This window comes from Pagrus pagrus (assembly GCF_965226575.1).
Source record: "Pagrus pagrus genome assembly, chromosome: 1".
Lineage (NCBI taxonomy): Eukaryota > Metazoa > Chordata > Actinopteri > Spariformes > Sparidae > Pagrus > Pagrus pagrus.
In genome coordinates this window covers 34100059-34127303 of record NC_140185.1, presented here as the reverse complement: position 1 = coordinate 34127303, position 27245 = coordinate 34100059, and the positions used below count along the sequence as shown (strand labels likewise).

The following is a 27245-nucleotide window of genomic DNA, read 5'->3' as shown; positions in this document are numbered from 1 at the left end:
TTTGCAGTTAGCTACAAAACCACTTTATTGAAAAAGCAGATTATGTCATCTACAGTTAAATGATACGTCCCGATTTTTAATACATTAAATAACTTTAGACTTTTTTCATGTTTAGATAAATAGATCTAGTTTCCTTTTTTTTTTTTTTTTTTTATGAACCATCTAGGTAATCAAAACACTTAGCGATACAAAAAGATGTGTGACAGGTGTCGAGATGTGCTTTGCTGGAACTACCAGTATGGGAGAAGAAGGAAGTCTTCTCTCTTTCCAAGTGATTTTTGACAGAAAAATAAAATAAAAAACTAGCCTCTTTATGTACAGGGTAACTATCTGTGTGCTATGCAATAGAAACTGAAGTAGTACTTTTTAAAAACAGGTGAATTAAGACATCTTTAAAAGGGGATACACTCTGATCTTGTTAAGTTTTTTTCTTGGGGAGGGGGGGGTTGATATTGTGCAGACAAGTTTCCAAAAAAAAAAAATGCCTCATTCTTCAAGTATGGCACACATGACTGGACCTGAACCCCTGTACAAAGCTGAGGTTAATCAAACAACAAGGGGGAATGTCTCACATATGCAGTCCTTTTACAAAATATCCAACCGGGGAGGAGAACAAACACTTATCATTATTACATTCGAATGAAATCTCATCACATCAGGTTACATTAGAAAGCACTTTTCTGCCTGTGGTGACCCCTGCCTTCAGTCTGTCTTTGACACATTCAGTAGTATTTATTCAGACCTGCGCGTACAGTAATACAGTATGACTAAGAGCTGGGCCAGTGTTTGTGTGCAACATAATTGGTGACTGTTTTATTCTTGTTTGAGTACCAGACGGGTGGAGTTCGCTACAGTCAGACGATTATATATATCAGCTACTGGAACATAAGTGTGAAACCCCACCGATAAGGTACCAGACAGGAAGTCCGAGCCGACACCAGGAATTGAGACACAAACATCTGGAAGAAGGGATGCGATGAACGAACGCGGTCGTCAAAATCAATCAGCGAGGGCAGAGGTCATTGTGCTGCGCTGCCCTGCAAACACAGTGAGGTGCATGTGCCGTGGCCCTGCCACCGGCGCACACTCACACACACATGCACACACACACACTCTCTTACACATTTACACGATTTGCTTACATCTGAAATAAGCACACGTAGTTGGGGTTTATCTGCATACACGTGCAGTTTTCCTCAAAAACAGTTGTTCCCTTAAATATCTGACAGGAGAAAGATCTACCGAGCGCCAACCCTGCACCACCGTAGCTCTGAATATCATGTCCTTTTTTTTTTTTTTGTTTTGCATACATACGCATTCACACAACGCACACATGCAAGCGTCTGCCCCACGCAGACGCACACAACCAGCGAGGGAAACGTGAGAGGACGCCCCCCTGAAAAAAAACCTCCGGGTGGGACCAGCAGCTCCGGGTTTCTCAGGGAGCGTCCTCCCCAAACACAGCAGCAGCAGACTGCGAGACACACACACACATACCTGTTCTGTCTTAAGGCATGCGGACAAGTGGAGGTTCCTCGTAGTAAACGCACTGTGTTCTCAGTGCTCACATGACAAAAAAACCAGTGTCTGGAAAACAAACCAGGAAACAGTGTCCTGAACAGATCTGGTGCAAAAATATATATTCAACTGTGCGATTCCTCTTTGAGTACCAGACGGGCCAGATGCCACACTCAGACGGTGTCGGTGACAGGAAACAACTACAGTCGAGGGTTCTGTTTTTAGCATGGAAAGTTATAAATAATTACATAAATATAAATAAGGAAATGATCCATTAATGATTTTTTAGTCAGACGTCTGGCCCACACAACATGTCGTCTGTTTGTCGCACAACTACTGAGACACTTTCACATATCATTTTTCACATACTAATGTTCAGCCAAATCTTCAAGAGCTAAAAGTAAAAGTAAACTACATGTAGTTTAAACCACAGAGATCTATTTTGGGGGCATATCTCTGAGGGAGAACAGTTTGTATTTTCTATGATGACTGCTGAGTGTCTTTTAGTGTTCCAGCAAAGAGCCTTAATCTCAGTATTAAAGACCAACTCCTAGATAAGCTCTCGGATTAGAAGATTAAATTTAAATCGTAATCTTCGAGCTCTGTGTGATCACTTGGCAAAATAGTAGCACCCTTTCCAGAAGGTCAGAGAAGTCTGTAGATGCAGTACATGAAGGTCGTGTGTTTAAGAATCTGCTTTAACCAAAGACAGTTAAATATAACAAACGTAGCTGTCTACTAAGAGGAACACATTTGTTGCCAAAAAGGTGATTTGGGCTCGAGTGACCTGATACTCAAAGTGGAATTGAACAATTGAACACGAATGCTGTTTGAGCCAGGTCCGCTCCTAACAAAGCCTGCGTGGTTCTGTGACCCGCCGACAGACACGGAGCGGCTCTGCGTCCCGGAGGAGAAATGATACAACAGACCCAAAATCTTCAGAAGCTTCAGACGGCGTGACACGCAGCGCGTTTCACTTCTGAATCTATCGCGAGCGCAGCGACGACGAAAAAAAAAAAAGAAAAACAAAAAAAAAACAGAGACAGAATCTACATCTATGATCTTATGTGGAAAACATCTGCAAAATATATATTCATATATAAAAGACAATCTATGTGCATCTAAAATTTTCTTTTTTTCTGTCATAATATAATCATTAATTAAGACACTGCTTGTGAATCTCTCTCGAGGTCTCGTCTAAAGACTTCTAAGTGGAATGTCAGTCGGTCCTCTGGGCTTGTGGTGCTACGGTGCATCTGTTATTTCGGGGCGGTGCAGGATGAGGAGCGATGAGTTAATCGTTTCTACTCCCAGCCCTGTGTCACGATGCTGGGTGTCCTTTGCATAGCCTTTTAGCAGGGCTCCATTTCAGTGTTAGAAGCTGCACGGAGAGAGCCTGCTCTGAAGGCACAGCACGCCCACCCTGGGGTCTGTCCGGTCCAGCCAGCACTGGCATGTAAGCGGGGCTCGTTCCCTGGCCTTCCCCGACATCAGCAGCGCTCTCTAGACGTCCACTGCGGTAAACCGCTTCGGTCAGAGCACGGGAATGCAAAAAACATGGAAAGGAAGAGAGGGAAGCGTGGAGAGAGATGATTTTGCGTCCTCTTCCTACGATCCAAAAACCCTCTCTTTGATGAATGTGCAGGGGTCAGGAGGTGTGACGTCATCAGGGGCCTCTGGGTGAGCCGGCGTGTTGGCTTTCAGGGTTTAGGCACCCCAGGGGAAGGGGGGAGGAAAGGACCACAGATGGAGGAGGAGGGGGACCCTTTTTTTTCCCAGCCCTGTCATGTGACCACAGGGCTTGTTGTGGGAGCTGCGCAGTGTGTGTTAGTCCACGGCCCGGCCGTCCAGTTGAGGACAGGGGCGGCAGCTCAGAGGCTTCCCTGGAACTGCTGGAGGGGGCGCAGGCCTTTGTTTTATCCCACTGCTGGTGTCTTGGATCACCTGGGAGGCAGGGCTCAGTTGCTGCCCGCCCTCCTCCCCCTCACAGCTCTGTGACATGGAGGGGGTAGCTGGGGGGCATGTGGGCAGGGACCTGCGACTGGAGCCGGTGGATGTGGCAGCCGTGGCAGAGCAGGTGGCCTTCCAGTGGATAACAGCGGTGGCCCTCTTCGTCGTTCAGCTGGAGACCACAGTCCTGAAAGAGAAACAATCAATCAGTAAACCCCAAATCTATTTAAAGGAAGAGTTTGACGTTTTGGGAAAATGGTTATTCGCAGAGAGTTAAATGAGAAGACTCTCTGTCTCTCTCGGTTGGGTTTTGAAGGTACAGCCCATGGCCGGTTAGCTTAGCTTAGCATAAAGACTGGAAACAGGGGAAAACAGTTAGCCTGGTTTAAACATTTAACTATTCCTTTAAGTTCGAGTCTGCTAAATGACCACATATACTGTTATATAGTCAGGTACAGTGAATTTTAGGCAGAAAACTGTAATTAGTCAGGGTGAGTTTTTGTAAAAGAGTGAGGGCTCACTGAGGGGCAGGACGGACTGACGCAATAACGCCGTGACCTCAGTCATGAGATGTTGTGCTCGACCCTCGCGGTGACGACAGCGCTCAGCCTGAGTGAAACGTGTTCCCGTCACAGACAGCTGTGCATGTTCAGATGGGTCAGACGGTCCTGTCCTGTCTCGTGTACTCGTCGTCTACAGTTTCTCTTATAAATGTTCGTGTTGGTTGACGCGGCAAATTCCAGTTATTTATGAATGAACACACTGAACCTTGAAGCTGCGGAGGAATCCTGTGACCCCCCCCTGAGGTAGACCCTGAACATGCTGGAGGGATTACGTAAACTGACTGCCGTCCTGATTCAGACCCGAATAAGCAGCTGGAAAATTCATGTATGATGAATGAGTTTGCACTCACAGTATCTTCTGCTCAGTATTGTTGCCTCGTTAAGTTAGGAAGGAAAAACAACCTCGGAGGCATGTGTTAGAGAAATCTGAAAAACGTGATAGTTTTTTCCAATATGTCATGAATTTACCACCTCGGGGGTGATTCAGCTCTGGACTTTACCCTTCCTCTGTCCACAGCCACCCACCCACCCCTCCACAAACTCGGCTGAATGATTACCCACCGCTTACATAACGATCTGATACGTTTCTATGAAGCGGTCTATCAATCTGCGCTTTTTCCTGCTCAAGAGCACATCTGTCTCTGGATTCAATATTCACCATGCGGAGCCAAAAAAAAAAAAGACGAATCATTTCAGGGTGGCATGAAGAATGTTAATGTTGAAACACCAAACATCTGACGGAGCAGAGTGGCAGGATGATTTCACAAGGCTGGTTCGAGCAAAAACACGTCCCCAGCTGAGTTCAGAGCTCAGCGCTGGAATGTGCTTCGTGAATGAGTCACAATGTTGAGCAGTAACCTTGGGTTGGTATCCGTCTGTGTGTGTTTTCTGTGTGTGTGTGTGTGTGTGTGTTTCATTCATTCCACAACAGACTGCAGCGGTGATTCACTCTCGCCACTACAATACAGAGTCTGGTCTCGTCCCACGATTTTGCAGCTCTTACCCAGGTTCACTGTGTCTGCGGGTCTGAGTGGATGTGTGCGGCTAAACAGTGTGAATTAAGTGTCGGTTTCACAAACAGCCTGAAAAACTGAATCACACAGAACGACGCTGAATTGATTCGAGTCAAATCACATGCATCGCAGACTGTTCTGACTCATACCCCGTGTGTGTGTGTTTGTTTTTGTGTGTGTGGACGGTGCGCAGGCCTCACCTCGCAGTGGTAACACTCCACATGGTAGTCCTTGTCCATGGACACTACCCGGATGGTTTCCTCAGAGCCCTGTAGGGACAAACACACAGTGAGACGCTCCCGTTACACCAGCGTAGTGTTTAAGCGTAGGTAAACCCGCTAAAATAAGCAATCGACTCCTTTCCCGTTGCCAGGAGAGAAGTTTGTCTTTCGTTCTTTTTTCTTGTGCATCATCACAAATGTGCCGAAGACACAGGGAACAGTAGAAAGCATCAGATCGTACACTTCGTCAGACTAGATCAGGAAGATGTTTGACTCGTTTTAAAAAGTATGAATATAATTCTGAATTTCATTTTATTCCTGAGCCGATGATGAAAGCAGCAAAGGAGTGTTACATCTCGCTTCTTTTTAATCTCTGTTGAGAGGTGCAAGAAGCAAGAGCAGGAGAGGCTCGGGCAGTAAGACGGACGCCACTGACAATGTAACGGTGGTCACTTCTTAAAACATCATTTACTTCAGTCCGTCTGTGAAAATCAGCGAGTCTCGGGTGTTGTGTTTTCATCACAGCCGATAAACAACAGTGGCTACTGCAGAGTCATCTGACCCGGGAGTAAATACAGATTATACACATTCACATTAAAGACAAAAAGCCAGATGTTGGTGGATGTTAGTGAGTTTTTTGTCAAGTGTGAAAGTGGAAAGATATCAGTACTTTGTCTGCTACATGGCATATTAATAGAAACCAAGATGATCATTGCCTGAGGCACATTTATCTCACATGAAAGGCTGAATTTTAAAATCAGACGTTTAGCTTTGAATCTCCGTAATCTAGTCTGTAAACGTGTCTTCAGCTTGATAACTAAGGACTTCAGTGCGAGTCGTTAGCCAGCATGTGTCTTTATTGTTGTCAGATCTGCTCCTTACCTGGGCCGGGAGGATGGGCTGGTTGCAGGAGGCACACTTGGGAGCGAAAACCCTGTCATGAAAGTGACAACAAAAATTACAGACTGGAAAAATTTCTCTCCTCTTCTCTTTGAAGTGGAAATCAGTTGACTGTTTCTTCCACACATCGTGCACATTTTCCAGATCAGACCAGGTCAGTACGGGGCAGCAGGAGTAGAGCGAGTACATTTTGTGACCCAAAAAAAAAAAAAAGGGCTTCTCACACGGCACTTAGCCCACAGGGTTGAACAATCTTACCTTCTACTTAACACTTAAAGGTGCCGATGTGAAACAGAGTGTAAACATTAGTCGTATGCTCCAACAGAGGAGTAGAAGAAGTGCAGTTTGAATCATAAAGCCGTGAGCTTAGGTTATCCCAGGGTCAACTCTTGGCATACGGCTAAGGATATGCAGTGTGAAAAGCCCTAAACTGCTGTTTCCATGTCCCAAATCCCCAAAAATCCCTCGCTCGTGAGCCCTCAGTCTGTCGTGCAGTCATCACATTACATCACTGTGTAAAGCAGATCGGCGTCGTCCTTACGTGTGGTAGTCTTTGACACAGTAGATGTTGTTCTCGACGTCCACGGTGAAAGGCACTCCATCTAGACCCTCTTTACACACCACGCAGCGGAAGCAGCCAGGATGGTATGACTTGCCTAGCGCCTGGAGGATCTGGACGCCCACACACACACACAGACACACACAGGGAAGAAACGCACACAAGATAACATTAAGTCTTGGGAGCGAGGCCACGGAGTTCATGCGGTATAATACAGTGGGGATATTTCTTAAAGCGCAGATTAAAAAAGGAAGCTCGGTGACGGTGAAGTAATATTATGTGTGAACGGCTGCCTAGATCCGAGAAAATGAAAATTCTTACTTTTAATATCAATGCAACCCGTGTGCGCAACGTCCTCGACTCATTAACGCCTCAAGAAGACGGGGAAATGTTTAATATAACACGTGCATTCACTCTTTGCATGACATGCAAGGCTCTTACCATCTCCATGATGAGGTGACCGCACACGAAGCACTTCTCGGCCGTCTGCTGGAAACCGGAGTACTGTGGGTGAGACGAGACACACTGGGTTTATTATCCTCAGCAGTGAGTTCTGGAGGATTTTGTGCTGCCATGCACTCAGGAGAACGTGCACTGCTTCACGCCTGATGCATGAACTTGCTCCGGTCCACAGCTCATCTATAGAGGGTGCTGCTGCGCTCTTTAGATTAACATGAGTTTGTTTCAGAGCTCTTTGTCTCTCAGCTGACACGTTCAGGAGAAGGTTGCTGCTCCCATCATACAGTTAAAGTTAAAGTGCCTTCATCGATGGCTCCTTTCCCTTAAACCCCGAGCACAGGCAGATAATGAAGGTGACCATCTGCAGCTCTCAGCCCACTCAGGGTCGTGACCCGATGACTCGAGGGGGGCTGGTAGAGGAGACACAGCTACCAGGTGGAGGTGGGAGGTGGTGATTGGCAGCTGCCCCCCCCCTGCCCTGACATCCCCACTCCAGATCTACCATCTGCCACAAACCCCCCACCCTCAAGACATCCCCGGGGTGACGGGACAGACTAGCAGAGTCTTAGCCGTGCGAGGGCGACGGAAGAAGATTAGGCTCATCCCGTCATCTGACCTCCAGAAACAGTTCATCACTGAGAGGCAGTGATTGCAAAGAGAGAAACAGGAATTTCAGTATTTCCTAACATGTTCAACTCTAAGGGGAAGCTGGCGATAAACAGGAAGTACCGTCAGCAGATACGTTACATTACGGGAACCTTTTGTAAGCTCCTTCCTCCATGATTTGAAATCATTTTGTCACATGTTGAGTTAAACTTAGAGCATGAAGGCATCGACAGAGCAGGTCCTGCATCTGCCCTGCTAACCTGAAGCAGATGGACCGGGAGCCTGAGAGCTACAGCTGTCCTCTTCCCTGTCTTTAATTGCAAGTGCCGGAGAGCAGCTCGGGGGGTAATTGGGCTCCTTGGGGAAATTTGGGGGAAATTAGTGTGAATTGGAGGGGCGGCGCTAAACTCCTAATTGTAGCCGCGATGTCTGTTTCCTCTGGAGGGTTGCAGAATGTAGCCCGAGATCCTAATCTCTCGCTCTCTGCTCCACCCGCTCCTCTGTCGACCCGACCGTGAGGCGATGATGCGGCGCCACCAGAATCAAATCACAAACATCACAGGTGACTTACCAGGAAGTCCTCCTCGCAGTAGACCTTCCCGTTGACGTTGTAGAACGCTTTCCCTCGCAGCCTCCGCCCTGCGAAGAAAGACACAAAGATCCTTCATATTCAAGTACAGTTGAAGCAAAGTGCTGCTGCAGATACACAACATGGCCAAAAGTAAGCGGACACCCATTTCAGGTACTTTTACGGCTGTTTTCCATAGTTTGGGCAAGATTCCTTCAAACATATCACACTGTATTCCCCCCTCTACTCGACAACCACAACAGCAGGTCAGTGTCGGAGCAGATGGCCGACCGAACCTAAGTGACATCCTGCCTGCGCCTCCGTTTAATTGCTTCGACCATTGATCCCAATAGGAATCCATTCACAACTCATACAAAATCAATACAGCAGGCTGCTTTCCAAACCTCCCCCCCCCCCCCCCAAAAACAAACCTCTCCTATTCCCCTTCCCTGCCATTGTGTACCCTTCACAGACAGACCGACAATAGCAGCCTGGAGGGGAGGATGTCTCTAACTTTGACACAGGCATGAACACCAACGCTAAAACAAATCAAGTGATTAAAACTGGATAATTCGATCCAAACATCGCTGCTAATCATGCGCATCATTATCGAATAAAAACTCCCAACTTTCTGTGGTCTTTTGTCATCATTTCGGACATTTTTAAAGACTATAAGAAGTGAAAACAGTCAAAAGTTGCAGACAGATCTACACCTTCAAACACATCTACAGGAACGGTTACACCGCAGCGGGCTCAGGTTCAGCATACTGAGCTTCCAGCTCCGAGTGTTGAATTCCTCTGGGTGAGTCTTCATTCATCAGAATCCAAGTCTGAATCCAATCTTAAAAAGAAATTCTGCTGCGGGCTGGCTTCTGCAGCCCCCTGCCATGCACCCCTTACAGCTCGGCCATTCAAATTCATTTAACAGCAGCGGTGTCTCTCTGGCAGTGCGATGACTTCACCCGAGCCTGGCAGACGAAGCACACGGATCTCATAAATCTGCTGGATTAGTCAGATTTAATTGTCGTCCCGAGCCACCATTGATTTTATGGGTGTCCCAGCATGGGTGTCCCAGCATGGGAAATCTGCCCCCCTCCCTCTCTCTCTTTTTAACACTGAAATTTATGCAATCGCTGTATTTCACACACAAACACGGTGTCACAATGCCGGGAGATGGCAATACATTAACACCCACATAAATGGCTGGAGCAGCCGAGGAATGCCGTCCACACAATAGGTGAGACTTTTAAGACTTTGAGACTGAGGAGCAATTAGCATTTTGGTGGCGTGGAGCAAAGAGAGAAAAGCGGGGAATCGAGGATGAACGCCGTGCGAAGCGACTCTTCGGAGACACTGTCTTCAAAAAAAAAACAAAAAACGGAGACTTTGTCGAGGCTGGACTCGCAGGAACAGTGAGATTATAGTGAACAGTGCAGCAGCAGGGGCTGCGAGGTGTTGCTGTGTGCTCGTCTGTGGCCTCTGCTCTGGAGTTTGGGGTCTGGAAGGTGAACACAAAGGCCCCAGCGCTGATGACTGTGTGGAGCGCTGCTAGGGGAGCGGGCCGACTGAGCAAACGGGGACATTCTTTCTGCCTGAGGTCACTAGCTGGTCCCATTCAACCCCCCACACCTCTCCAACACCCGCTCTCTGCCCGCTCCCCTCGCCGAGAAAGGGAGGCGGGGGGGAGGGCTCCGTGCCTGCCTCTCTCTCCTCTGGCCTTTTGTCACCAGACAGAGAGCCTGAACCTCATCGCAGCGCTGCGACTGATAGAACCGGCGGCTCTGTTTACAAGTTACTATCTGTCTGGAAGAAAGTCAGAGTTCTGCTAACTTAGCTGTGCAAACCCAAATATAAGCCTAACGAGCATAATTTGGAGCCTCATATCAGAACAACATTTCTTTAATCATGTGTTGGAACCACAAAATGATTAACGACGACATAACGATGACTGATTTTCTCCCCTCGCTCTAGATGCTTGTCTTTACGGTCGCAGCGTTTCACCGGCGAGGCTTTGAGGCCCTGACCTCTGCCCTCTGTGACGCTGGCTGCTTGTCATTTTAAGGAAACAGAGCTCATTCTGCTAATGCACTCGTTTTTTGAATGATGGTGTTGCCATGGAAATGAGCGCTGGTCTGGTGAAAGAGGACCGACGTGTCACCAAGGCGAGGGTTTTTTTTTTTAACCGGCTAAATTTCTCTCTTGTGTAGCAGTTGTGTCGAGTCTGTTCACGCAATCAGGAACTGGAGCTTCCATCAAAATTCACTGGTTGAAGGGTTTTCCAGGTGTTCAGACCAAAAAAAACATCAATGCAGTGGTCTCAAAGAAATGACTGAGGGGGCTGAGAGCCTGGGATCATGAGGGATATGTGGTTTTTTGCCATGGCGACAGATGAAATTACAGGTAGCTTTTCAGCTGGAGCAATAACCCTTTACAATACAGCAGTTGACACCCTGGAGTGAATTCGTTATTGGTACTGAAGGAGGATTTTCAACCTTGTTTTCTAGTCTCAAGTTGTTTGTTTTTCCTTTCATGCCCTTTAAAAAGATCAGACTTTATTGTTTTATCTGTTAAAGATGATCTTCTGTACTGGATGCAAGTCGATGTGTTCTTGCCCTGAACAAAGTTTTACTTCATCCAAAAGAAACACACGTTCTCTCTATCGAATGTTTTTGGCTCAATCGAAACTGTTAGTCTGACTGACTGGATGTAGACTATTGATATGCAGCCCGCCACTGGGCCTGTTTCAGGGTGCACTCCCCTCCTCCTAACGCTATCTGTGTGTTACTGTTTTCAAAATCTCGGTGGCTACTACAGGTGTAAATCACAGTTTCACCACGATATGATAATATATCGATTCTTTGGAAAACAATGCGTTATTTGCTGATATCACAAAGTCTGCCACGATACGGTTTCGATTCAGTTCGATACAGGGGTCTGCGATCGATATGAGATGATATCATCTGCCCATTTAACACAATCAGTTACTTTATATCAACTGAAAAAAAAGATATATCAGTTGCACATGGACAAAAAAGTGACACAGACACGCCATGGGAATTTCCAAATAAAGCCGTATCTCAACGATGGCGGCGATATGAATCGATGTTTTCACTTTGCGTCGATGCTATTGGATCGTTGATCATTGAATAAGTTGATCGTTACAACCCTAGTGGCTTCATCAAACAACAACCACCTCCAAGCAAGCAACCTACACGCTAAATCTTGCATGTGACTCTGACACTAACCTGGAGATTAACGGTACAAACTTTAGAAAGCTAGTAGCTGTTCCCCCCGACACTTTAGCAGGATCACCATCGCTGCATCCTGGGTTTAGCGCAGTCAAAGACAAAGACGAAGACAAAGTGTTTGTTTTTTTTACCCTATAACAGAATGAGAACTGTGCTGCCAGACCTTCCTCCAAGTTAAAGTCAGCAAAGATGACAGGATTTCTTTATGTGCAGTCGGATAAAGGTCCATCTGTGAGGTTCAGCTCCAGGCAAATAAAGTCAAAGCTTTAAAAACAGAGACCACTTCAGCCAAAGAAAGCAAACCTCCTCTCTATGGCAAGTTAAGGTCGCACGTTTACCAGTCTGATGTTCGAAAACGTAACGTTATGAACTGTAATGACCTGCTGGAATGACAACCTTTAGATAAGGTTCAACCGCGGGGGTGTGTCGCGCCTAAATATGGAGATGAACAAGGCTGCCATTATGAAAGCAGGACCCGTATGCTGTGGTGAAAAAGTATTCCTATCAAACATTTTAAATACTTATCACAGAAGTGAGTCATATCAGGTCACATTCCTTGTGGAAGTGTTTGTCAACTTCCTCTTGGTCAGATGCCTGTTGGTGTGAGACAGCATGTGCTCACTGTTCCTCTTTGTTCCTTCTGGTTTAATCATTGTCAAGATTGCTCATGTTGACGTGGAAATATATATGTGAAAATATCTTCCCAACTGTCAGGATTAGGGATGAGAACATGAAGTCATTTCTTGACTCGATGGTCGGCTGCCTCAACAATCGATTATGGATTAATCGTTAATTAATATATGAAATATGTTGGATCTGTTTCCTTTAGCAAACCACTGACATGATCTGTGTTTGATGTAAAATCAGAGTCGGCTTCATTAGGAGATAAAAGATACAGTAAACATAAAGTTACTTGAATAATAAACTAGATAACACAAAATAAAGAATCGCAGAGCTCTCGTCTGTAACTATTCAACAACTGGCAACACACTCCAGCTCATACTGAGGCGACTACATGACCAAAATGTTATATCAGTTTGTGTCACATGTTTTAGTAACTGGGGATTAAAACTGTAATCTCTGGATGGGCTGGCACTTGGGCTTTTAATAACGAAGCTAGAGCTAAAGACAAAGTGTTGAATGAAGCGGGCAGCCTCGCTGGATCTTTGTAACTGAACACACATCCTCGTGTATGACATCTTCGATACTGCCTGATAGACCAAACGAGCGGTTTACAGTAGGCGCTGGCTGCAGCCAAACACCACAAACAATCACATCTGTGAATTTCTGGCTGTGCAATCAGAATGAGTAATGACTTCTGAGCGGACAATAACAGACCCAGACCTGCCGGCGTTCGTGACGAAAGAGCTGATCGCACGTCAACGTCACGTTTCATCCCCTCTCAGGGCCGAGAGCAGAGTTGAGGGCTGTGTTTCAACATGTTTTTGTAAAAATTGCGATGTCCACACTAACAGGCAAACACAACAGGATGTCTCCTGTTATTTATACTTTATCACCAGAGTATTTATACCATAGCTCTGTCACGCTGTCACTGACAATAAACCAGTCGACTAGGAGGTGCAGCTCTCGCTCTTGCTGGTGGGATGCATCACTCAGTCTTTCTGTTTCCTGTCTCTGGCACAGAAACCAGAGCTGTGGCCAAACTAGAAGGACATATAAATTTGGTGATTTGCTCACAAAAGGAGCTTTTTATTTTTACACCGTGCCTTGACAAACCTGTGCAGGCCTGCAGTCTCAAGTATTTTTGGAGAAAGGCAGGCAGCAGTGAGCATATCATCCACTGTGAATGATGCGGTGATTCACTCGCATCGGTAACACATCGACGTGTTCTGAACGGTTATTCCTGCCGTGCCCTCTCGAGCCAGGCAAAGCAACACTGAAACCAAAAAAACACACATACTCCTGCACGGTGTCATGTCAGGCTCTGATTACGTGTGCGCTGGTATGATTCCCATATAAACTCATTTCAGACGCGATTGCAGGACATCATGATATTTTCAAACCTGTTTGATATTTGCAAGCCCAGAGTGGGCTCAAAGCGGACAAGGAGAGACGGATCTACAAAAGGAGGGGGGCGGAAAAAAGACAGGACTTAGCCACATAGCTGGTTCAGCCTCTGGATTTGAAGTGCAGCAGTAGAGGGAAAGGCTGGTGGAAATGTGGCGACAACTGCAGAGTTAAACATGTCCTCGACTGTGCAGAAAAAGAAGCGACGTCGAGGAGAGGGATGAGAGACAGCTCTCTCTCTGTAGCTCAACTGGAAAAACAATGTTAATGATATCCTCCAGTCTGTAATGCACTGTTATTTTCTCATCTTGCAGCCTGAGTGCTTTGAGGATTTTATGTGAAATGTCTGCAAAAGTACTTTTATGTGCTTCAGAATTGGACAAAACTACTCCCGACAACCCTCCAAACACCATTAAACCTGTCCACGTCATGTTCGAAAAAGGACAGTAGACTGACTCTTGGTACAGCAGCAGAGGAAACAGAGTGGCATCGCTAAAGAACAAACTAATATTGAGGCGTAACGACGAGGTAACGAGCTGCCGTGCCGCGTGCCCGAGCTAGAAAGGCTCACGTGCAGTCAACTTTTCATGCCAACGAAGAAAAGCTAAATAAATTAATCAACGGCGAAAATAATACTGAGCTGCGGCTCACATCGAGGGGAAATATTGTGACACATTTTCTAGTTGCGTTGTCGACTCACAGCAGCCTGTTATTATTTTAAAGACGAGGAGGAACTCAGCTGCACGGCTGCCAGTCCAAACAAACCAGGAAAGGTTAAATCAAGGGTGGCAAATATACAATAATGCTCCAGGCTTGTTAGCATTCAGCTCAGTGACCTCCTGCTAATGAGATCACTTGTTGGTAGTTAACAAGCTACTGGATCTCACAACTATATATAGAGTGGTATGTATCTATACAGATGTTTGGATGTTAAAGATGAAACTTGATGTGGTTGACAGGAGTATCGTCTTACTCCTATCACAGCCCAATTATCTCTAATAACGCTGCTATACTTAGTGTGCATGTAAACTGTGTGCTTGGCACCTCCGGGAACAAAACACTAAAGAGCGTATGCGTTTCTTATCTTTCCCATCTCCGCTGCCTGGCACATGCAACTGGTGGCAGCGAAAGATTTGAGGAATTCGAGCCCCTGAGCTCTCCACCGCTGCCAGTGCTTTCAGAGGCCATTGGGATTACTGTAACACAGAAATGAGTCATCAGCCTTGCGGTTGACAGTCTGCTCATCCAGCCTGAAGCAGCATGTTTATTTTTTTTTCTTCATTATTTCATCCAGAGAAGGCGTGCTTATTTTCAGCAACACTCTGACTTAGAGTCACACGGAAATATGATTTCACTCCAGTTAAAGTGCATTTCTGTGGGGGAAAACAGACCCGGTGACTGTCCTGCTGCCGTTAAAGCAGCAGAGGGGACGCAAATACTTTGTTTAAGAGCGCTTTAATAGTAGCTGTGAGAGGAGGGAGCACTGCTCTTTAACACTTTGCATAAAAACGTGCCTCAGCAGATGTACTTTGGGTACAAAAGAAATAATGACATTTAATGCAACTCTTAAAAGAGGAAATCCAAACGGCTTTGACCTCGGAAACCTGAAACCATTTCCACTTGTGTGCATGTGTCTGCACACGTACTTTGTGCGTTACTTCTCCGTGCATGTGCCGTTTAATGTGAGCCCATGCCAGTCCGGCCCCCTCTGATAAGCAGGTCTGGTACACTTTGTGACTGTCTGATTGAGGTCCTCCAGGGAAGGCCGGCTGAAGTGGAGGGGGGTAGTTTGCATTCTTGGCCATTTCATGAAAAAAGGGTGCAACCATGGGAGTAAGCCAAGAGGAGGGCTCAATTATGCATGGTTAAACAAAGCCCAAGGCTACCAGCGAGCAATGTCTCAGCAAACTCGGCCTCACTCTGGAGCTCCAGACTCCAGGAGGACCCCGACTCAAGAAAAAAAAAAAAGAGAGAGAAAACCAAAAAACAAACAGGAACATCGGAACGTAGCTCCTGATAAATCACCGGATTGTGTTATGACAAGTGCAGCCACTTTGAAACTAAACTTCTCAGAGGCCTTCAAAACACCAGCCAAAAGAAAACATTCCCATTCACACGAGGTCAAATGATACATCACGGAGTTTACGTTACCAATAAACCATCTCGAGAGGCGAGGTGGCCTGCGAAGCTATCGACGACGACCTGCGCCGAGCACAGAAAAAACGGCTTGTTAGCTAATCCTGGACACGATTCCTCCAATAAAAAAGACACAATAATTCTCTGAGGGAGCCGTCTGTGCTCTTTGTCTAACGGCAATAAAGTCCCACATAGCTATTTTAAGATGCAATCGCCCCCACCCTCAGAAGTAATCCAGTCATTCCTCGAGGAAATAATCGAATTTACAAACAACCTTTATTTTTGGAGTGTAAACAAACCCTAAACACGGCACTTAGGCCTGAACCAGGTCAGAGGCTGCCCCGCAACTTCAGCATCTGGCCCCTCTTTTCTTCACACACACAATAAATCGGAAAGAATTTGGCTTTGGTTACATGTAAATTATAGGCAGTTTCTCCCAGAGCCGGAGGGGGGTGGGGTCCGGGTGGAGGATCAGTATCCATGTATGCTACACATATGAATGGGAGCAACCTGCCTAAAAAGCTTTTCTCCCGACATCTTCCTCTTGTTTCCCCGGGAAACAGGAGAGGAGGGCTGGAGTCGAGTGACAGGGACGTTCAGCGCACACACACACACACACACACACACACACACACGCACACACTATCTATACTGTGAGCACAAGAACAGATTTAATTACAGTCTTAAAGACCAAATAATGTCGGCATTTCATTTCTTTGTTGCTGCAGAGAGAGCCGAGCCTCCCTGTTATTCTACCAAACAGACTTCAGGCCGGAGGATCTTTTTTAAGCAGCCGATTGTTTTGATCCTCGGCCGTAACACCACCTCTGACAGCAGGCTGGTGATGCTAATGATAATTTTTTCAGCAGAGACAGCGGCGGGCTGAAGCTTAGAGCAACGTGGTATGAAAAAAAAAAACACACTGATGTGCAGATGGTGAAGGTGGGAGGCAGCTGGACACAAACCGAAGCATTATCCCACATTTTCTAAGTTTTCTGATATTGACTGATGCTGCATCAGCATCTACGTTGTGGGATGCATCAAAGGCACGAACACATCTGAAGAGTCAGACTCATGGATTTTCAATCACCTGAAAAGCGGCAAACAAACTTAAAGCCTCCAGACCTCCGATCACCGCCTACATGTCTGATGTTTTCAAATTCAAATACGTGCAGCGGTGCCGCTCATTGACAGCTGCTTAAAACAATCGACCAATCGGAGCTTTGTAGGAGAGATAAGAACGTAGGCATCATTGTCCTGGGGCAGAATCAGACAAATGGCCACAAAGAAGCTTGGGTGAGATCGACACAGCTGTGCTTAAATCAAACTATGTCCTCACCCTTTGTAAAAAAAAAAACACGACCTGCTCATAGCAACTGCAGCATATCTTCCCTGCAGACCAGAGGTTTTCAAAATGTGAGGAGTGTTGCAGGATGTTGCACGGAGGCAGAGATGTGAGGCGAGGATAATGTGTGAGGCTGGTTATTGTAGTTTGTCCCGGTGATTCTGCCGGCTTATCAGAGGCTGCAGCTGCAGCAGCTGTCGTGGCACACCACTCATGGAGACAATTAATGTATTTAAGACCATTAGCACCCGATAACTACAACTGGCAACGACATGCATACGCCTTGCAGACAGGCACAGACATGATGCACATATCTGTAACTCACTTATCTCCAATGTCCATTCCGAATAAATGTCAGTGAATCTGCTTTGAATTCATTTAAAAGAGACGCTCCATATATGTCAAAAACCTGCCTGAGAATGATCTTCTTTTAAAGCTAACTTGTAAACACAAATAAGCTCCAGCTGTAGTCCACAGCGTAACTCACTGAATCCTGACTGCAGCAACTACTTCTACTTCACCCTTACATCCTCCAAAACATCATGTGAACTCAAGAAGAAGAAGAATAGCAGGAGTGTTAAAATCTGATAATATTAACCTCTTCATGTTGCATTATAAGTAATTATTGAAGCTTTGGATGTCAGATGGAAATGAGGGGTTTGTGGATGGGTGGTTAAATTTCACTTGCAGTGGGTCCCACTGTGTCAGACCTTGAAAAAAAAGCCCTTAGTGCAGACGAATGATGATGTCTGCGCTACTCGCAGTTGACTGATTGCAACAAAATATGAACATTTGCAGAACAGAGACTGGGTACAACACGACGACGAAGAGAAGAGGAGTGGCAGTTTGATTTAATTGGCTGGCTGAAAATAGATGACTGAAGCTGGTACTTTTGAGGTGCCAACCATAAATTTAGTGCAACAACTGTAAACTAAACAGGTAGATTTATACAGCATCTCTGGTCCACCAGTCTGGTCTCCAAATATAGAAAGCAGACGACAGGGGAAGCTGAAAATACCAAATCAAATGCAGCTTCTGACGTTTCAAAGCGGCTACCTGCAGCTCTACAGAAAAGTCAAGACAATCAAATACACAGGGCGGTCATTCCTTCCTGTATGTTTAAAAGGTCAAAACCGAAAAATGTAACACAAGATGTTGCTCTGACCGGCGGACTTGGCACCAGATCGGCCGCCATGGTGAACGGCTGCGCTCACATGCCAGATGCACTGAGGTGAGCGACAGCCCACAGCTGTCACAGTTGTTTCACTACATCGAACAGTTTGACTTACCACAGGAGCAGCAGGTGAAGCAGTTCGTGTGATACAGGTTCCCCATGGCCTGGCAGGCTTGGCTGGCTCCGTACACTCCCTTCCCGCATTTGACGCAGATACCTGTAAGAGACAGGCGGTCAGTTAGTGGACGTTTTGTGTCCTGAGCACAATACTTGGCATGCAACGGTGGAAGAAGAGCATCCTTGAATGTCTCCCGGGAAACATTTATAAAACACTGCCATTGTTATAATTACACATCATCCTAAAGACCAATGCTATGCTAACAAGTTTAAGACTGAGTGGATGTTGTGCTACTCATTGAAGGTGCCTTGCTAAAACCAGCGTGCACCACTAAAACCAAACAATCGCTGGATATTCTGACACTTTTCTTGGAGCTTTGCTGAGAAACTTATGAAAAAGCAACTCTGCCGAGCCATATCTGCAAAAAAAAAAGAAGAAAGAAAAAGTTCTGCTTCCCTCTGCCGCTGTCGCTTTAGAAGACAAACGTCAAAATGAAACTCAGAGATGTCAAAACGTGTCAAGCTCCGAAATCAAACTGTGTCAAACAATAACCAGCAATTACACACATACACACACACACACACACACACACACACACACACACACTCACACTCTATTTTGAAGGAAAGACGTGTGTGAGTAATATTTCTTAAAATGATTTCCATCCAAAAACATGCATTACATCACACCGTCTGAAGGCAGGACTACTACTTGACGATCATATTAAAATACTCTGGCAGGAAAAGCAGTGTTGTGGTGAGGGGATTGTCAGGAAGGCCAGACACAATGTGCGCACCACCAACAACTTTGTGGTGCAGTACTCAAGAAAATAGATTTTCCGGGCCTTTATGTGAATATAATGTGCTCCCGAGGTTGAACAAACAGCCATTTTCTCTGCAACAACACTGATGACACGACCTCGTTGTTCTTAATGACAGCTGTAGCCATAACAGTATTGATTTTGTGGATTCAAAAGAGCAGCATGGTGTCTGCTCGCGTCCGAGTGTCACCATGTCCAGCAAGTCGGCTACAGTGAACCACACAGGACAGGGGTCGCGTTCATGCACAAGAGTACGGCTCCCTGTTTGTCCTTTGTTTTTTAATATCGTGGACATCTCGTTGTTGCTATTTTGACGACAGATCAATTGGTTTTGTCTCGTCAATGAGAATATTTTCTACACATCAATATTTTTCACCATTGTCTGACATTTTATAGACCAAACAACTAACCGGTTAATTGAGAAAATAATCATTAGTTGCAGCCCGGCAACATTCAGAGCAGTTTTACCACCTTAAGAAAATATTTTTTTGTAAACGACACAATCACAATGTTGCACTTTTACCATTGGGGAGACATTAGCGACGCACTGACCAACCGAGGTCGGAATAACCCAGCGAGCCACAGGTACACAAGTGCTCCTACTTTACCCTAAATCAACCTGCTCCAGAGAGTATGATGGGGAAACAGTGGCATAAAACTATCTGGATGCAGCGGCGGCAGCAGACTAACGATCTCCTAACTCTCACGCACAGGACGACCTCCACTGGGGTCACATTCCTCAGGGAGTGCAGGGTCAAAGCCTGGGTGGGGTGAGTCCAGGGTCACAGTGCCGACAGGACACAAGATCCCGACAGGGAGCTGCTCACCACCACCACCACCACCACCACCACCCCCTCCTCCTTCTTCTCCCCCTACAGATAAATTATTCCATATCTTGGATTTAGGATTCAGAGCAGGGACACGCTTTCTGTGACGTAATCGTGGGAATTCCCGGGCTATCTAAAGCAATAATCCCTTTCCTAACAGCTCCGGTGCAGCAGTGACATTGTAGGGAACAGATAAAGGACAAGGGTACAATGAAAACCACCTGGCGGTTACATGTCTTCCCTTTAAAACCTGATTAAAAATTAATTCATCGGAATCAAAGTCAAATATTGGCGTTTCCTGCCGAGACCTGCACTCGTGACTTCACTCAGGCACTCAGCAAAGATAAGAGAACGTAATGGCCGATAAGAACACAACGAGTCAACTTATAATGATCTCAAACTATTTCTCTAAAATAAAAGTGTAAATGTCATCCTGATAAACTGACATGATTCATCGCTGCGGGGCCGGAGATGCTCTGATCCGACTCCTGGCAGCTTCTCGTTTTTAAAATAGATGTTTGAGCCTCTTTCGCACTCGATAACTCCTGATGATAAACTAATAATAACCTAATAACAGTCCAGCAGATGCAACACTGATGGATTTCAACCGACATAATACTCGATACTCTATTTTATGCGTTAAATGGAACATTAAAGGATAAGAAAGTGTCGGAGGGAGAAGTCTTTCGCCTGACGGATGTAACCGTGCACGTGCTTTTGCTCACAACCAGCGTTTTCCCAGAAAATGTTACAAGGCCTGTGGTTGGAAATCGACTCTACGGATTAACCCTAAATATCAATCCCTGCTCCCATTCACACATAAGCCATGCATGAAATGTTCCTCCATCAACGCAGCTTGGCTGAACATTAGGCCACCGTGTAAACAGAAGACATCTTTATGGACTAAGAGACCGTGACTGTAGATTAAAATGCCCTTTTGCAGCCTTTTTATGAGAAAATCGTGCACACACTGAACATTTACTCCCAGTTAATTATACGTGCTTCATTTGGGTCGGATAGCATTCGCTAAATGTTGATTAAACCTTCTTTCTTTAAGATTCTTGATGTGAGTTTTCCTCTCCACTTCAGCAGCACAAACAGCTTCACTTGTATATGTTGAATTGATCAGTATCGCATGTAACACAGGCGCCCACGACCACATAACATGCTGAATTTAGATCCTTGTTCTGTTTTTCTGATCGATCTTGTTCTGTTCTAGTGCGACTGTATGTATCTTTTACTTCGCTGGATCACTTTCTGCCACTGTCACGACCTAATTTTCCCCTTTTACCTCATCTCACACTTAAATCTCAACTCTTAATCTTATATTATTGCATGTGGCTGCTCCCTGATGAGGGTTAGGTTTAGTGTTAGATAAGCCAAAACGAGCCAGACCATGACCCTTCCTCCTGTAACCGTTACTGCATCAGAACAACACACTTCCTTTTTTTGGGGCGATGACAACAACGGACAAGCTTCTTTCGCCGTAGTACCGCTCCACAGATTGTGAATGTTACTGGGTGGAGTTGCACATTTCATCATTTGTGCTAAAATAACTAACAAACTCTGTATTTTTTATGACTCGTCTCTCTGGTGTCATCCTGCCTCCTGCCGCTTTCATACAGAGGAAGGTTTCCTCCGGGATTTCAACATGTATTCACGTGAACCAATCAAGCACGATCGACCCACCGCACATCCGTCTGATGTCAGGTGTGAGATAAGTGTGTGGACGGTATTCTTACGCACGATCATTTAGCTTCACAATGAGGACATTCAGGCAGCTATATTTTAAAAAATCCTCCCTCCGTACTGTCTTATTTTTTCCATTTCTTTCCCACAGAATGAATCTACAGCCGTGCAATTACTGACACGGCTCTCTGGCTTTGACTCACTACCCAGCGGGTAAACTGGGGGAAAAAAAGGAAGAAAAAAAAAGGATTATTTATTTATAAAGCCACATCGATTTACCTTCATTACTTTATTCCCTCCGGTTGCAGCTATACTGCGGTTTCTTAAAATAAAACTATGAAGAATGTGCTGGCAACACTGTCAAGATTTCATTTGTCAGCATGGGAAGTGTCTCATAAGTGAGGATGTGGGTATTTTACAGGACAGCGGGGGAAATGACTGAAGCTGCTCGTTTAAAAAACAGGATGCTGAATCCCTCGTGCACCCATTTCATAACATGTCCATGTGGCAAGGACAGGATGTTGTGCATTCGCTGGGGTTAAAAATAAAACGGCACCGCTCGATGCACAGACATCCCTGCACCTTTTCAACCACACACTGTTGTCGAGATCGAGCTGTAAGGTTTGGTTTTTTACGATCGCACGGCTCGACGCTGGCTTACCGATGCTTCTGAGATTCACACTGATGAGTCTGATGATGAAATAAAAACAGAGGATGTGAAAAATCAAGTATTTACATCAGAAATCTGGATTTCAGATGTAATATTGATACATCATTGATACATCACTCGACTTCACATCCCCCCGTCGCTGAACACAACACAGGACGTGCAGCGAGTCGTAAGAAGGTTCTCCACAGCCTGATTCATGAAACTTTAACCACCGCTCGCTGTGCGACTTTCACTTCTCACGGCACGATATCAGAACCAGTCTCCGGATAAAAGCCGGATACGCGAGGAGCGTCAATCAAACAAATGAAATGTAAAAATGGGTAGAGGGATGGATTGCTGAATACTTGTGAACCTGTGCACGTCTTACGGGAGTGATTCGGTTACCGCGCACGGAGCAGGTTCATTTATCTTTCCAATAAAAAATAATCACGGCCCCTCCAAGAGCGCAGCAGATCGCCTTCACGGCATCAAAGCCCGGAAACACCACGTCACTTGCTGGAGAGAGGTCTTCACTTGTGAGACATCTGAGAGTGTTTGACACATCAGAGGATGCTGAGGGCTTAAAACTTAAAGCGCGGCTTAAGAATAATTACACATCCTATCTGATGTCAGCTGCAATTTGTGCATGTACAGTGTACACAAAGCACAAATGTGTCAGTGTGCTGTTCTCCATAAGTCAGCATGTGTGTGTGTGTGTGTGTGTGTGTGTGTGTGCATGACTACTGCCATTATAATTCTGGGCAGGTGATCAGACTTGACCCCCACCAACTATGTCTGGCCCGCCAGCCAAGATCGTGTGCCAAGTGTCTGGTGTTGCCCGACTCCCCACTGGCTGGTTAATGAAGGGCTTCGCGGGGGAGTCAGGGCGGGGTGGTGGTGGGGGAGACGAGAGGAGGGGAGGGGTAAGGGGTGCGGTGGGCCTCCCCTCTGCTGCTTCAATTGCAGGCTTGTATCGGGCCAGCTGTTGATTCACAGCTCCTTCGCCACCACAACAAACAGAGGCCACACAAGGCAGAGCAGAGCCGAGCCGAGCCGAGCCGAGCAGCGCTGGGCCTCCCCAACCCCCCTAAAAAAAACCCCAAAAACCTGGCGATCAATTTCTACACTGTCGCTACGGAAACAGAGCTGTCTCTATTGAGTGTCTGACTGCGTTTTTTCTCTCCCTGCATCTCCATCTGATTCCACCCTCTCTCTCCATTATCTCTCCCCCGCCTCGTCGTCCTTCCTCATTCCTCCCTCCCGTCTTCCATCCTCCTCCTCCTCCTCTCACCTGCTCCCCTGGAACAAATCAACAGCTGTCTCGGCCTCACTCTGAGCAAGTGCGCTGGCTATAAAACAAGCCACTGTTCTCCGGCTGCAGCCATTTGTCTGGCTGCTAATTCAGAGGTAGACAGCAACTTCCTCAGCAGGCCTTTCTACGGCCGGCCGCGTTACTGCCGCTGGTGAACCCCAACACGTTCGGCCTCGCGCTCGCACCACCGACCACAACGTGCACTCTTTCCTCCAGAATGATAACTGCGTTTTGCAACAAATCCAGACCGCGCTGTCCTGAATGACCGAAGGCTGTCTGCTGTGGCAGAACAGAAGGGTCCATTCAGCGAGGTGCAGCGCTGTGCAAATGTTAGCTCTGCCAAGACAGAAATTAGTATTGCCCTGCAAAGCCACTCTTATCTGCCACAGAAGGACCTGTTAGTGGTAATGTGGCATAAGCGGGTTGACAAATAGACCTTGAAGAGATGACAAAGCTATAAATAACCCCTTCCTGCACAGAGAACAGCAGCAAACGCTATTGTCTTTGAATTGCAGTTACACATGACATTTCTGTGTAGCGCTGCTGCATGTTTGTTCAAATGCTGCCATGGAGAGCTCATTGTATTCAGCAGAATAAAGCCAAACAATAAAAGGGAAACTTAATTTTGGGCTGTGTGCTTTTCCTGAGTGCAACGCTTCAGCCTTCACAGATACCTGTGAGGGCTGGAGGAGGACAGGGGGGACGGAGCATCAGAGCCGAGCACAAAGCACCTGAGGAGAAGGTGTGTGTTACATGACAACATGTTGGTTTGCCCGATCTGAAGCTGAGCTGCTGCCACCACATGAAGTATTTCATATCAAGCAGGAAGCCACGAGCACTGGCAAATGTTCATGTACTCCCAGGAGCTCTCGTTAGCCACAGAACCAGACCTCATCCTATAGAATATAAAGTATTGATAAGAGGGTGCTGGTCATTTTAACTCTGGTTTTAACCTCCTGATTAAGCATCAGATGTTTGCACGTCCTGATCTTTTGCTTTCTGATCATGTCTACTTGCAAGTTTTGAAAAAGACCCAAATGTTCATTAGAAACCAAACCTGGACTCCACACTACCTACCAAAGTATTCCTTCTTCATGTGCATCTCTAACTCCTTTTCCAGCTCCAAGGTGAGCGCCTCCAGCCGTCTCTCCGCCTGGCTCGGCCCGCTCTCTCGGCTGGGGGTCACCTGGTAGGGCAGCTTAAACCTCTGGCCTGAGGACGCTGCTTTTGTGGATATCCCATAGCTAAATGATGACGGCGACCCCGCGGTCATCTCCGCAGTCCCCCCGGTCTGGGTTGACTGCTGCTGGGGCTCTGGCACCGACGACAGTCCCTGCAGGTGGATGCGGTTTTGGATCCCGTTGGAGTCTCCAAACTCCTGCAGCAGCGTGTCCTCGTGTAAACTGCTGCCCAGCATCGACGACCTGGGCGAGGGCAGCTGCAGCTCCGGGTAGGTGCTCATAGACCCCCTGGAGCTGCGGGAACTTCTGGAGCTGTGGCTGGAGATGCTGGAGCGCGGGCTGACCACGCAGTTCGCGGTGGTCCCCGGTCTTGCGCTCCCGTCCTGGCTGCAGATGCTGGACCGAGGACTCGCCAGCGGCGCCGCGTGCAGGATCGCCCCCTCCAGATCATGGTTGACCACGGGCCCGTACCGCGAGTCAGAGTAGCTGGACCTGGGGCTGGTGGTGAAGGAGTACTGGCTCGCCGTGCTCGACCTGGGGCTGGTGTGCCTCTGGTCGTAGCCCATGCTGATGCCGCTGGTGCGGTTGCTGCTGGGCTTGCTGCAGCAGTCGCAGCTGTTCAGGCTGGCCCGGGGACTGGAGTGTTTACTCGTGTCGCTGGCGGTGCTTGCATAGCTGGATCTGGGACTGAGGACACTGTTGCCCTCACAGTGAACTAAACTAGACCTGGGGCTGGTGTACCTGTCCTGACCCGGCACCACTAGACTGGTGCGCGGGCTGCTGATGCTCGACCTGGGGCTGGCATGCTTGCTCTGCTCCTGAGAGGACAGGGAGGACGCGAGGCTGGACCGGGGGCTGGTGGCGTTGTACCTGCCGTCGTGGCTGCTGGTGATGCAGACACTGTTGCACCTGTTGCCGGGCAGAGCCACCGGTTTGTTGAGGGGCACGCCGTCGAAGGTGGAGCCGGTGCTGTACCTGTGGCCCTGCACCTCCAGAGAGTACCTCCGGTGCCTCTCGGAAGCGCCCGTGTAGCACGGCAGAGCCACCTCGGATTTGGTGCAGCAGCCCTCCTCGTTGTAAACCGCGTCTCTCTGAGGGGCACAGAAATCCACAGGCACGGTCCGGGTGCAGTTGACGGGGCGCACCGGAGCCGCGTTGTACACTTTATTCCCAGACGTGAAATTCTCCACAGTGTGATGCTGCTGGTGGAGCACAGAGGTGCCATTCATTGGCTTACTTTTGTGCTCCGCAACCGCCGGAGCCGAAAAGTCCAAATCGGGGTTAATCACCAAGTCTCTCCTCGCGTTGTACATCCCGTCCTTGTAGGCATCGTACAGGGAAAGGTCCTCCATCAATTTACTGGCCCGGAGTCCCAGATCCTCCTGATAGTGCTCCATGTTGTGCTCCCGAGGCGAGAAACAAGTTCAGAGTGTGCTCCGCCAAACTAAGCGAGCACCGCGGAGCACTAATTGCATTTCACATGGAAATCAAAACAAAACGCGGCGGTTCAGCCTCGTTTTACACAAAACCACCGACGGACGCATGAAGCTCCGCCGTGTGCCGCATCGTCTCCCTTCTCGCTTTTGCGCCCTTTCGCCCGAAAAAACAAACTCTTTCTCACAGTTTCAGCCGACAGGGGATACGTTTGTCAACTTCAGTTTTTGTTAAGTTGAAAGGTCTTTACAGTCAATGGCGCGCTGCGCGGAGGAATTTCCCCGTGTTGGTTTTTCCTCTAGTTTTCGCTCACGGCCGCCGTGGAGGGAAAGAAAGTCGCCTGGATATTCTCATACGCCACAAACAACCGTCGTGTGTGAGTCTGAGCTCGCCAGGCGCACGAAAATCCGAGCAAAACGCCGTTTTGCACGGGGGACTCGTTTGCGTAAAAGGAATGCGGGGATGAAGACGGGATGCGCTGCGCCTCTCTGGAATGTGGTTAATGCTGCAGAGAAACAATGATTGCGACCAACTCAGCAAGGGGCTGCCGGCTCTGAAAAGAGAATAGTTTGGAGAGAAGGGGACGTCTGCATTCATCCCAGGCAGACTGAAATACCACACAAAAGCACGCCTCACCTGGTCCGACTCCTTTTACACCAGGAATAAACTGCAGTGAATTAGGAAATATGGAGGACGAAGCTTAAAGTTTATGCACCTTTTTTTTTTTTATTTCTTCAGTCTCATCTCTGATTATATAAAATAAAGATATCCTCAGGTTGTCCTCACTGGAGTGTATGCATTTTAAGATCATGTCCAATTATGTCTGACTGTGCTGTGGGTCCTTTTGGGAAGGTTATGTAGGAGTATCAAAGACTCTTCTAACCTTGTATTTGGCTGCATAGAAACATGTTGTGTGCAGCCATTTCA

The 27245-nt window shown here is 47.1% G+C and overlaps 1 protein-coding gene across 1 annotated transcript; it reads right to left on the bottom strand.

Moving 5' to 3' along the window:
* Positions 1–129: 129 nt before the first annotated feature.
* wtip (WT1 interacting protein) lies at positions 130–26991 on the bottom strand. The gene is made up of 8 exons (XM_084351937.1): positions 24781–26991; positions 18404–18505; positions 8361–8428; positions 7166–7228; positions 6707–6837; positions 6148–6199; positions 5245–5313; positions 130–3655 (listed from the first exon to the last, which is right to left on the bottom strand). Exons 1-8 carry the CDS (start codon positions 26279–26281, stop codon positions 3503–3505), a joined length of 2139 nt encoding a protein of 712 aa, XP_084208063.1. The 5' UTR covers positions 26282–26991; the 3' UTR covers positions 130–3502.
* Between the last annotated feature and the right edge of the window lie 254 nt (positions 26992–27245).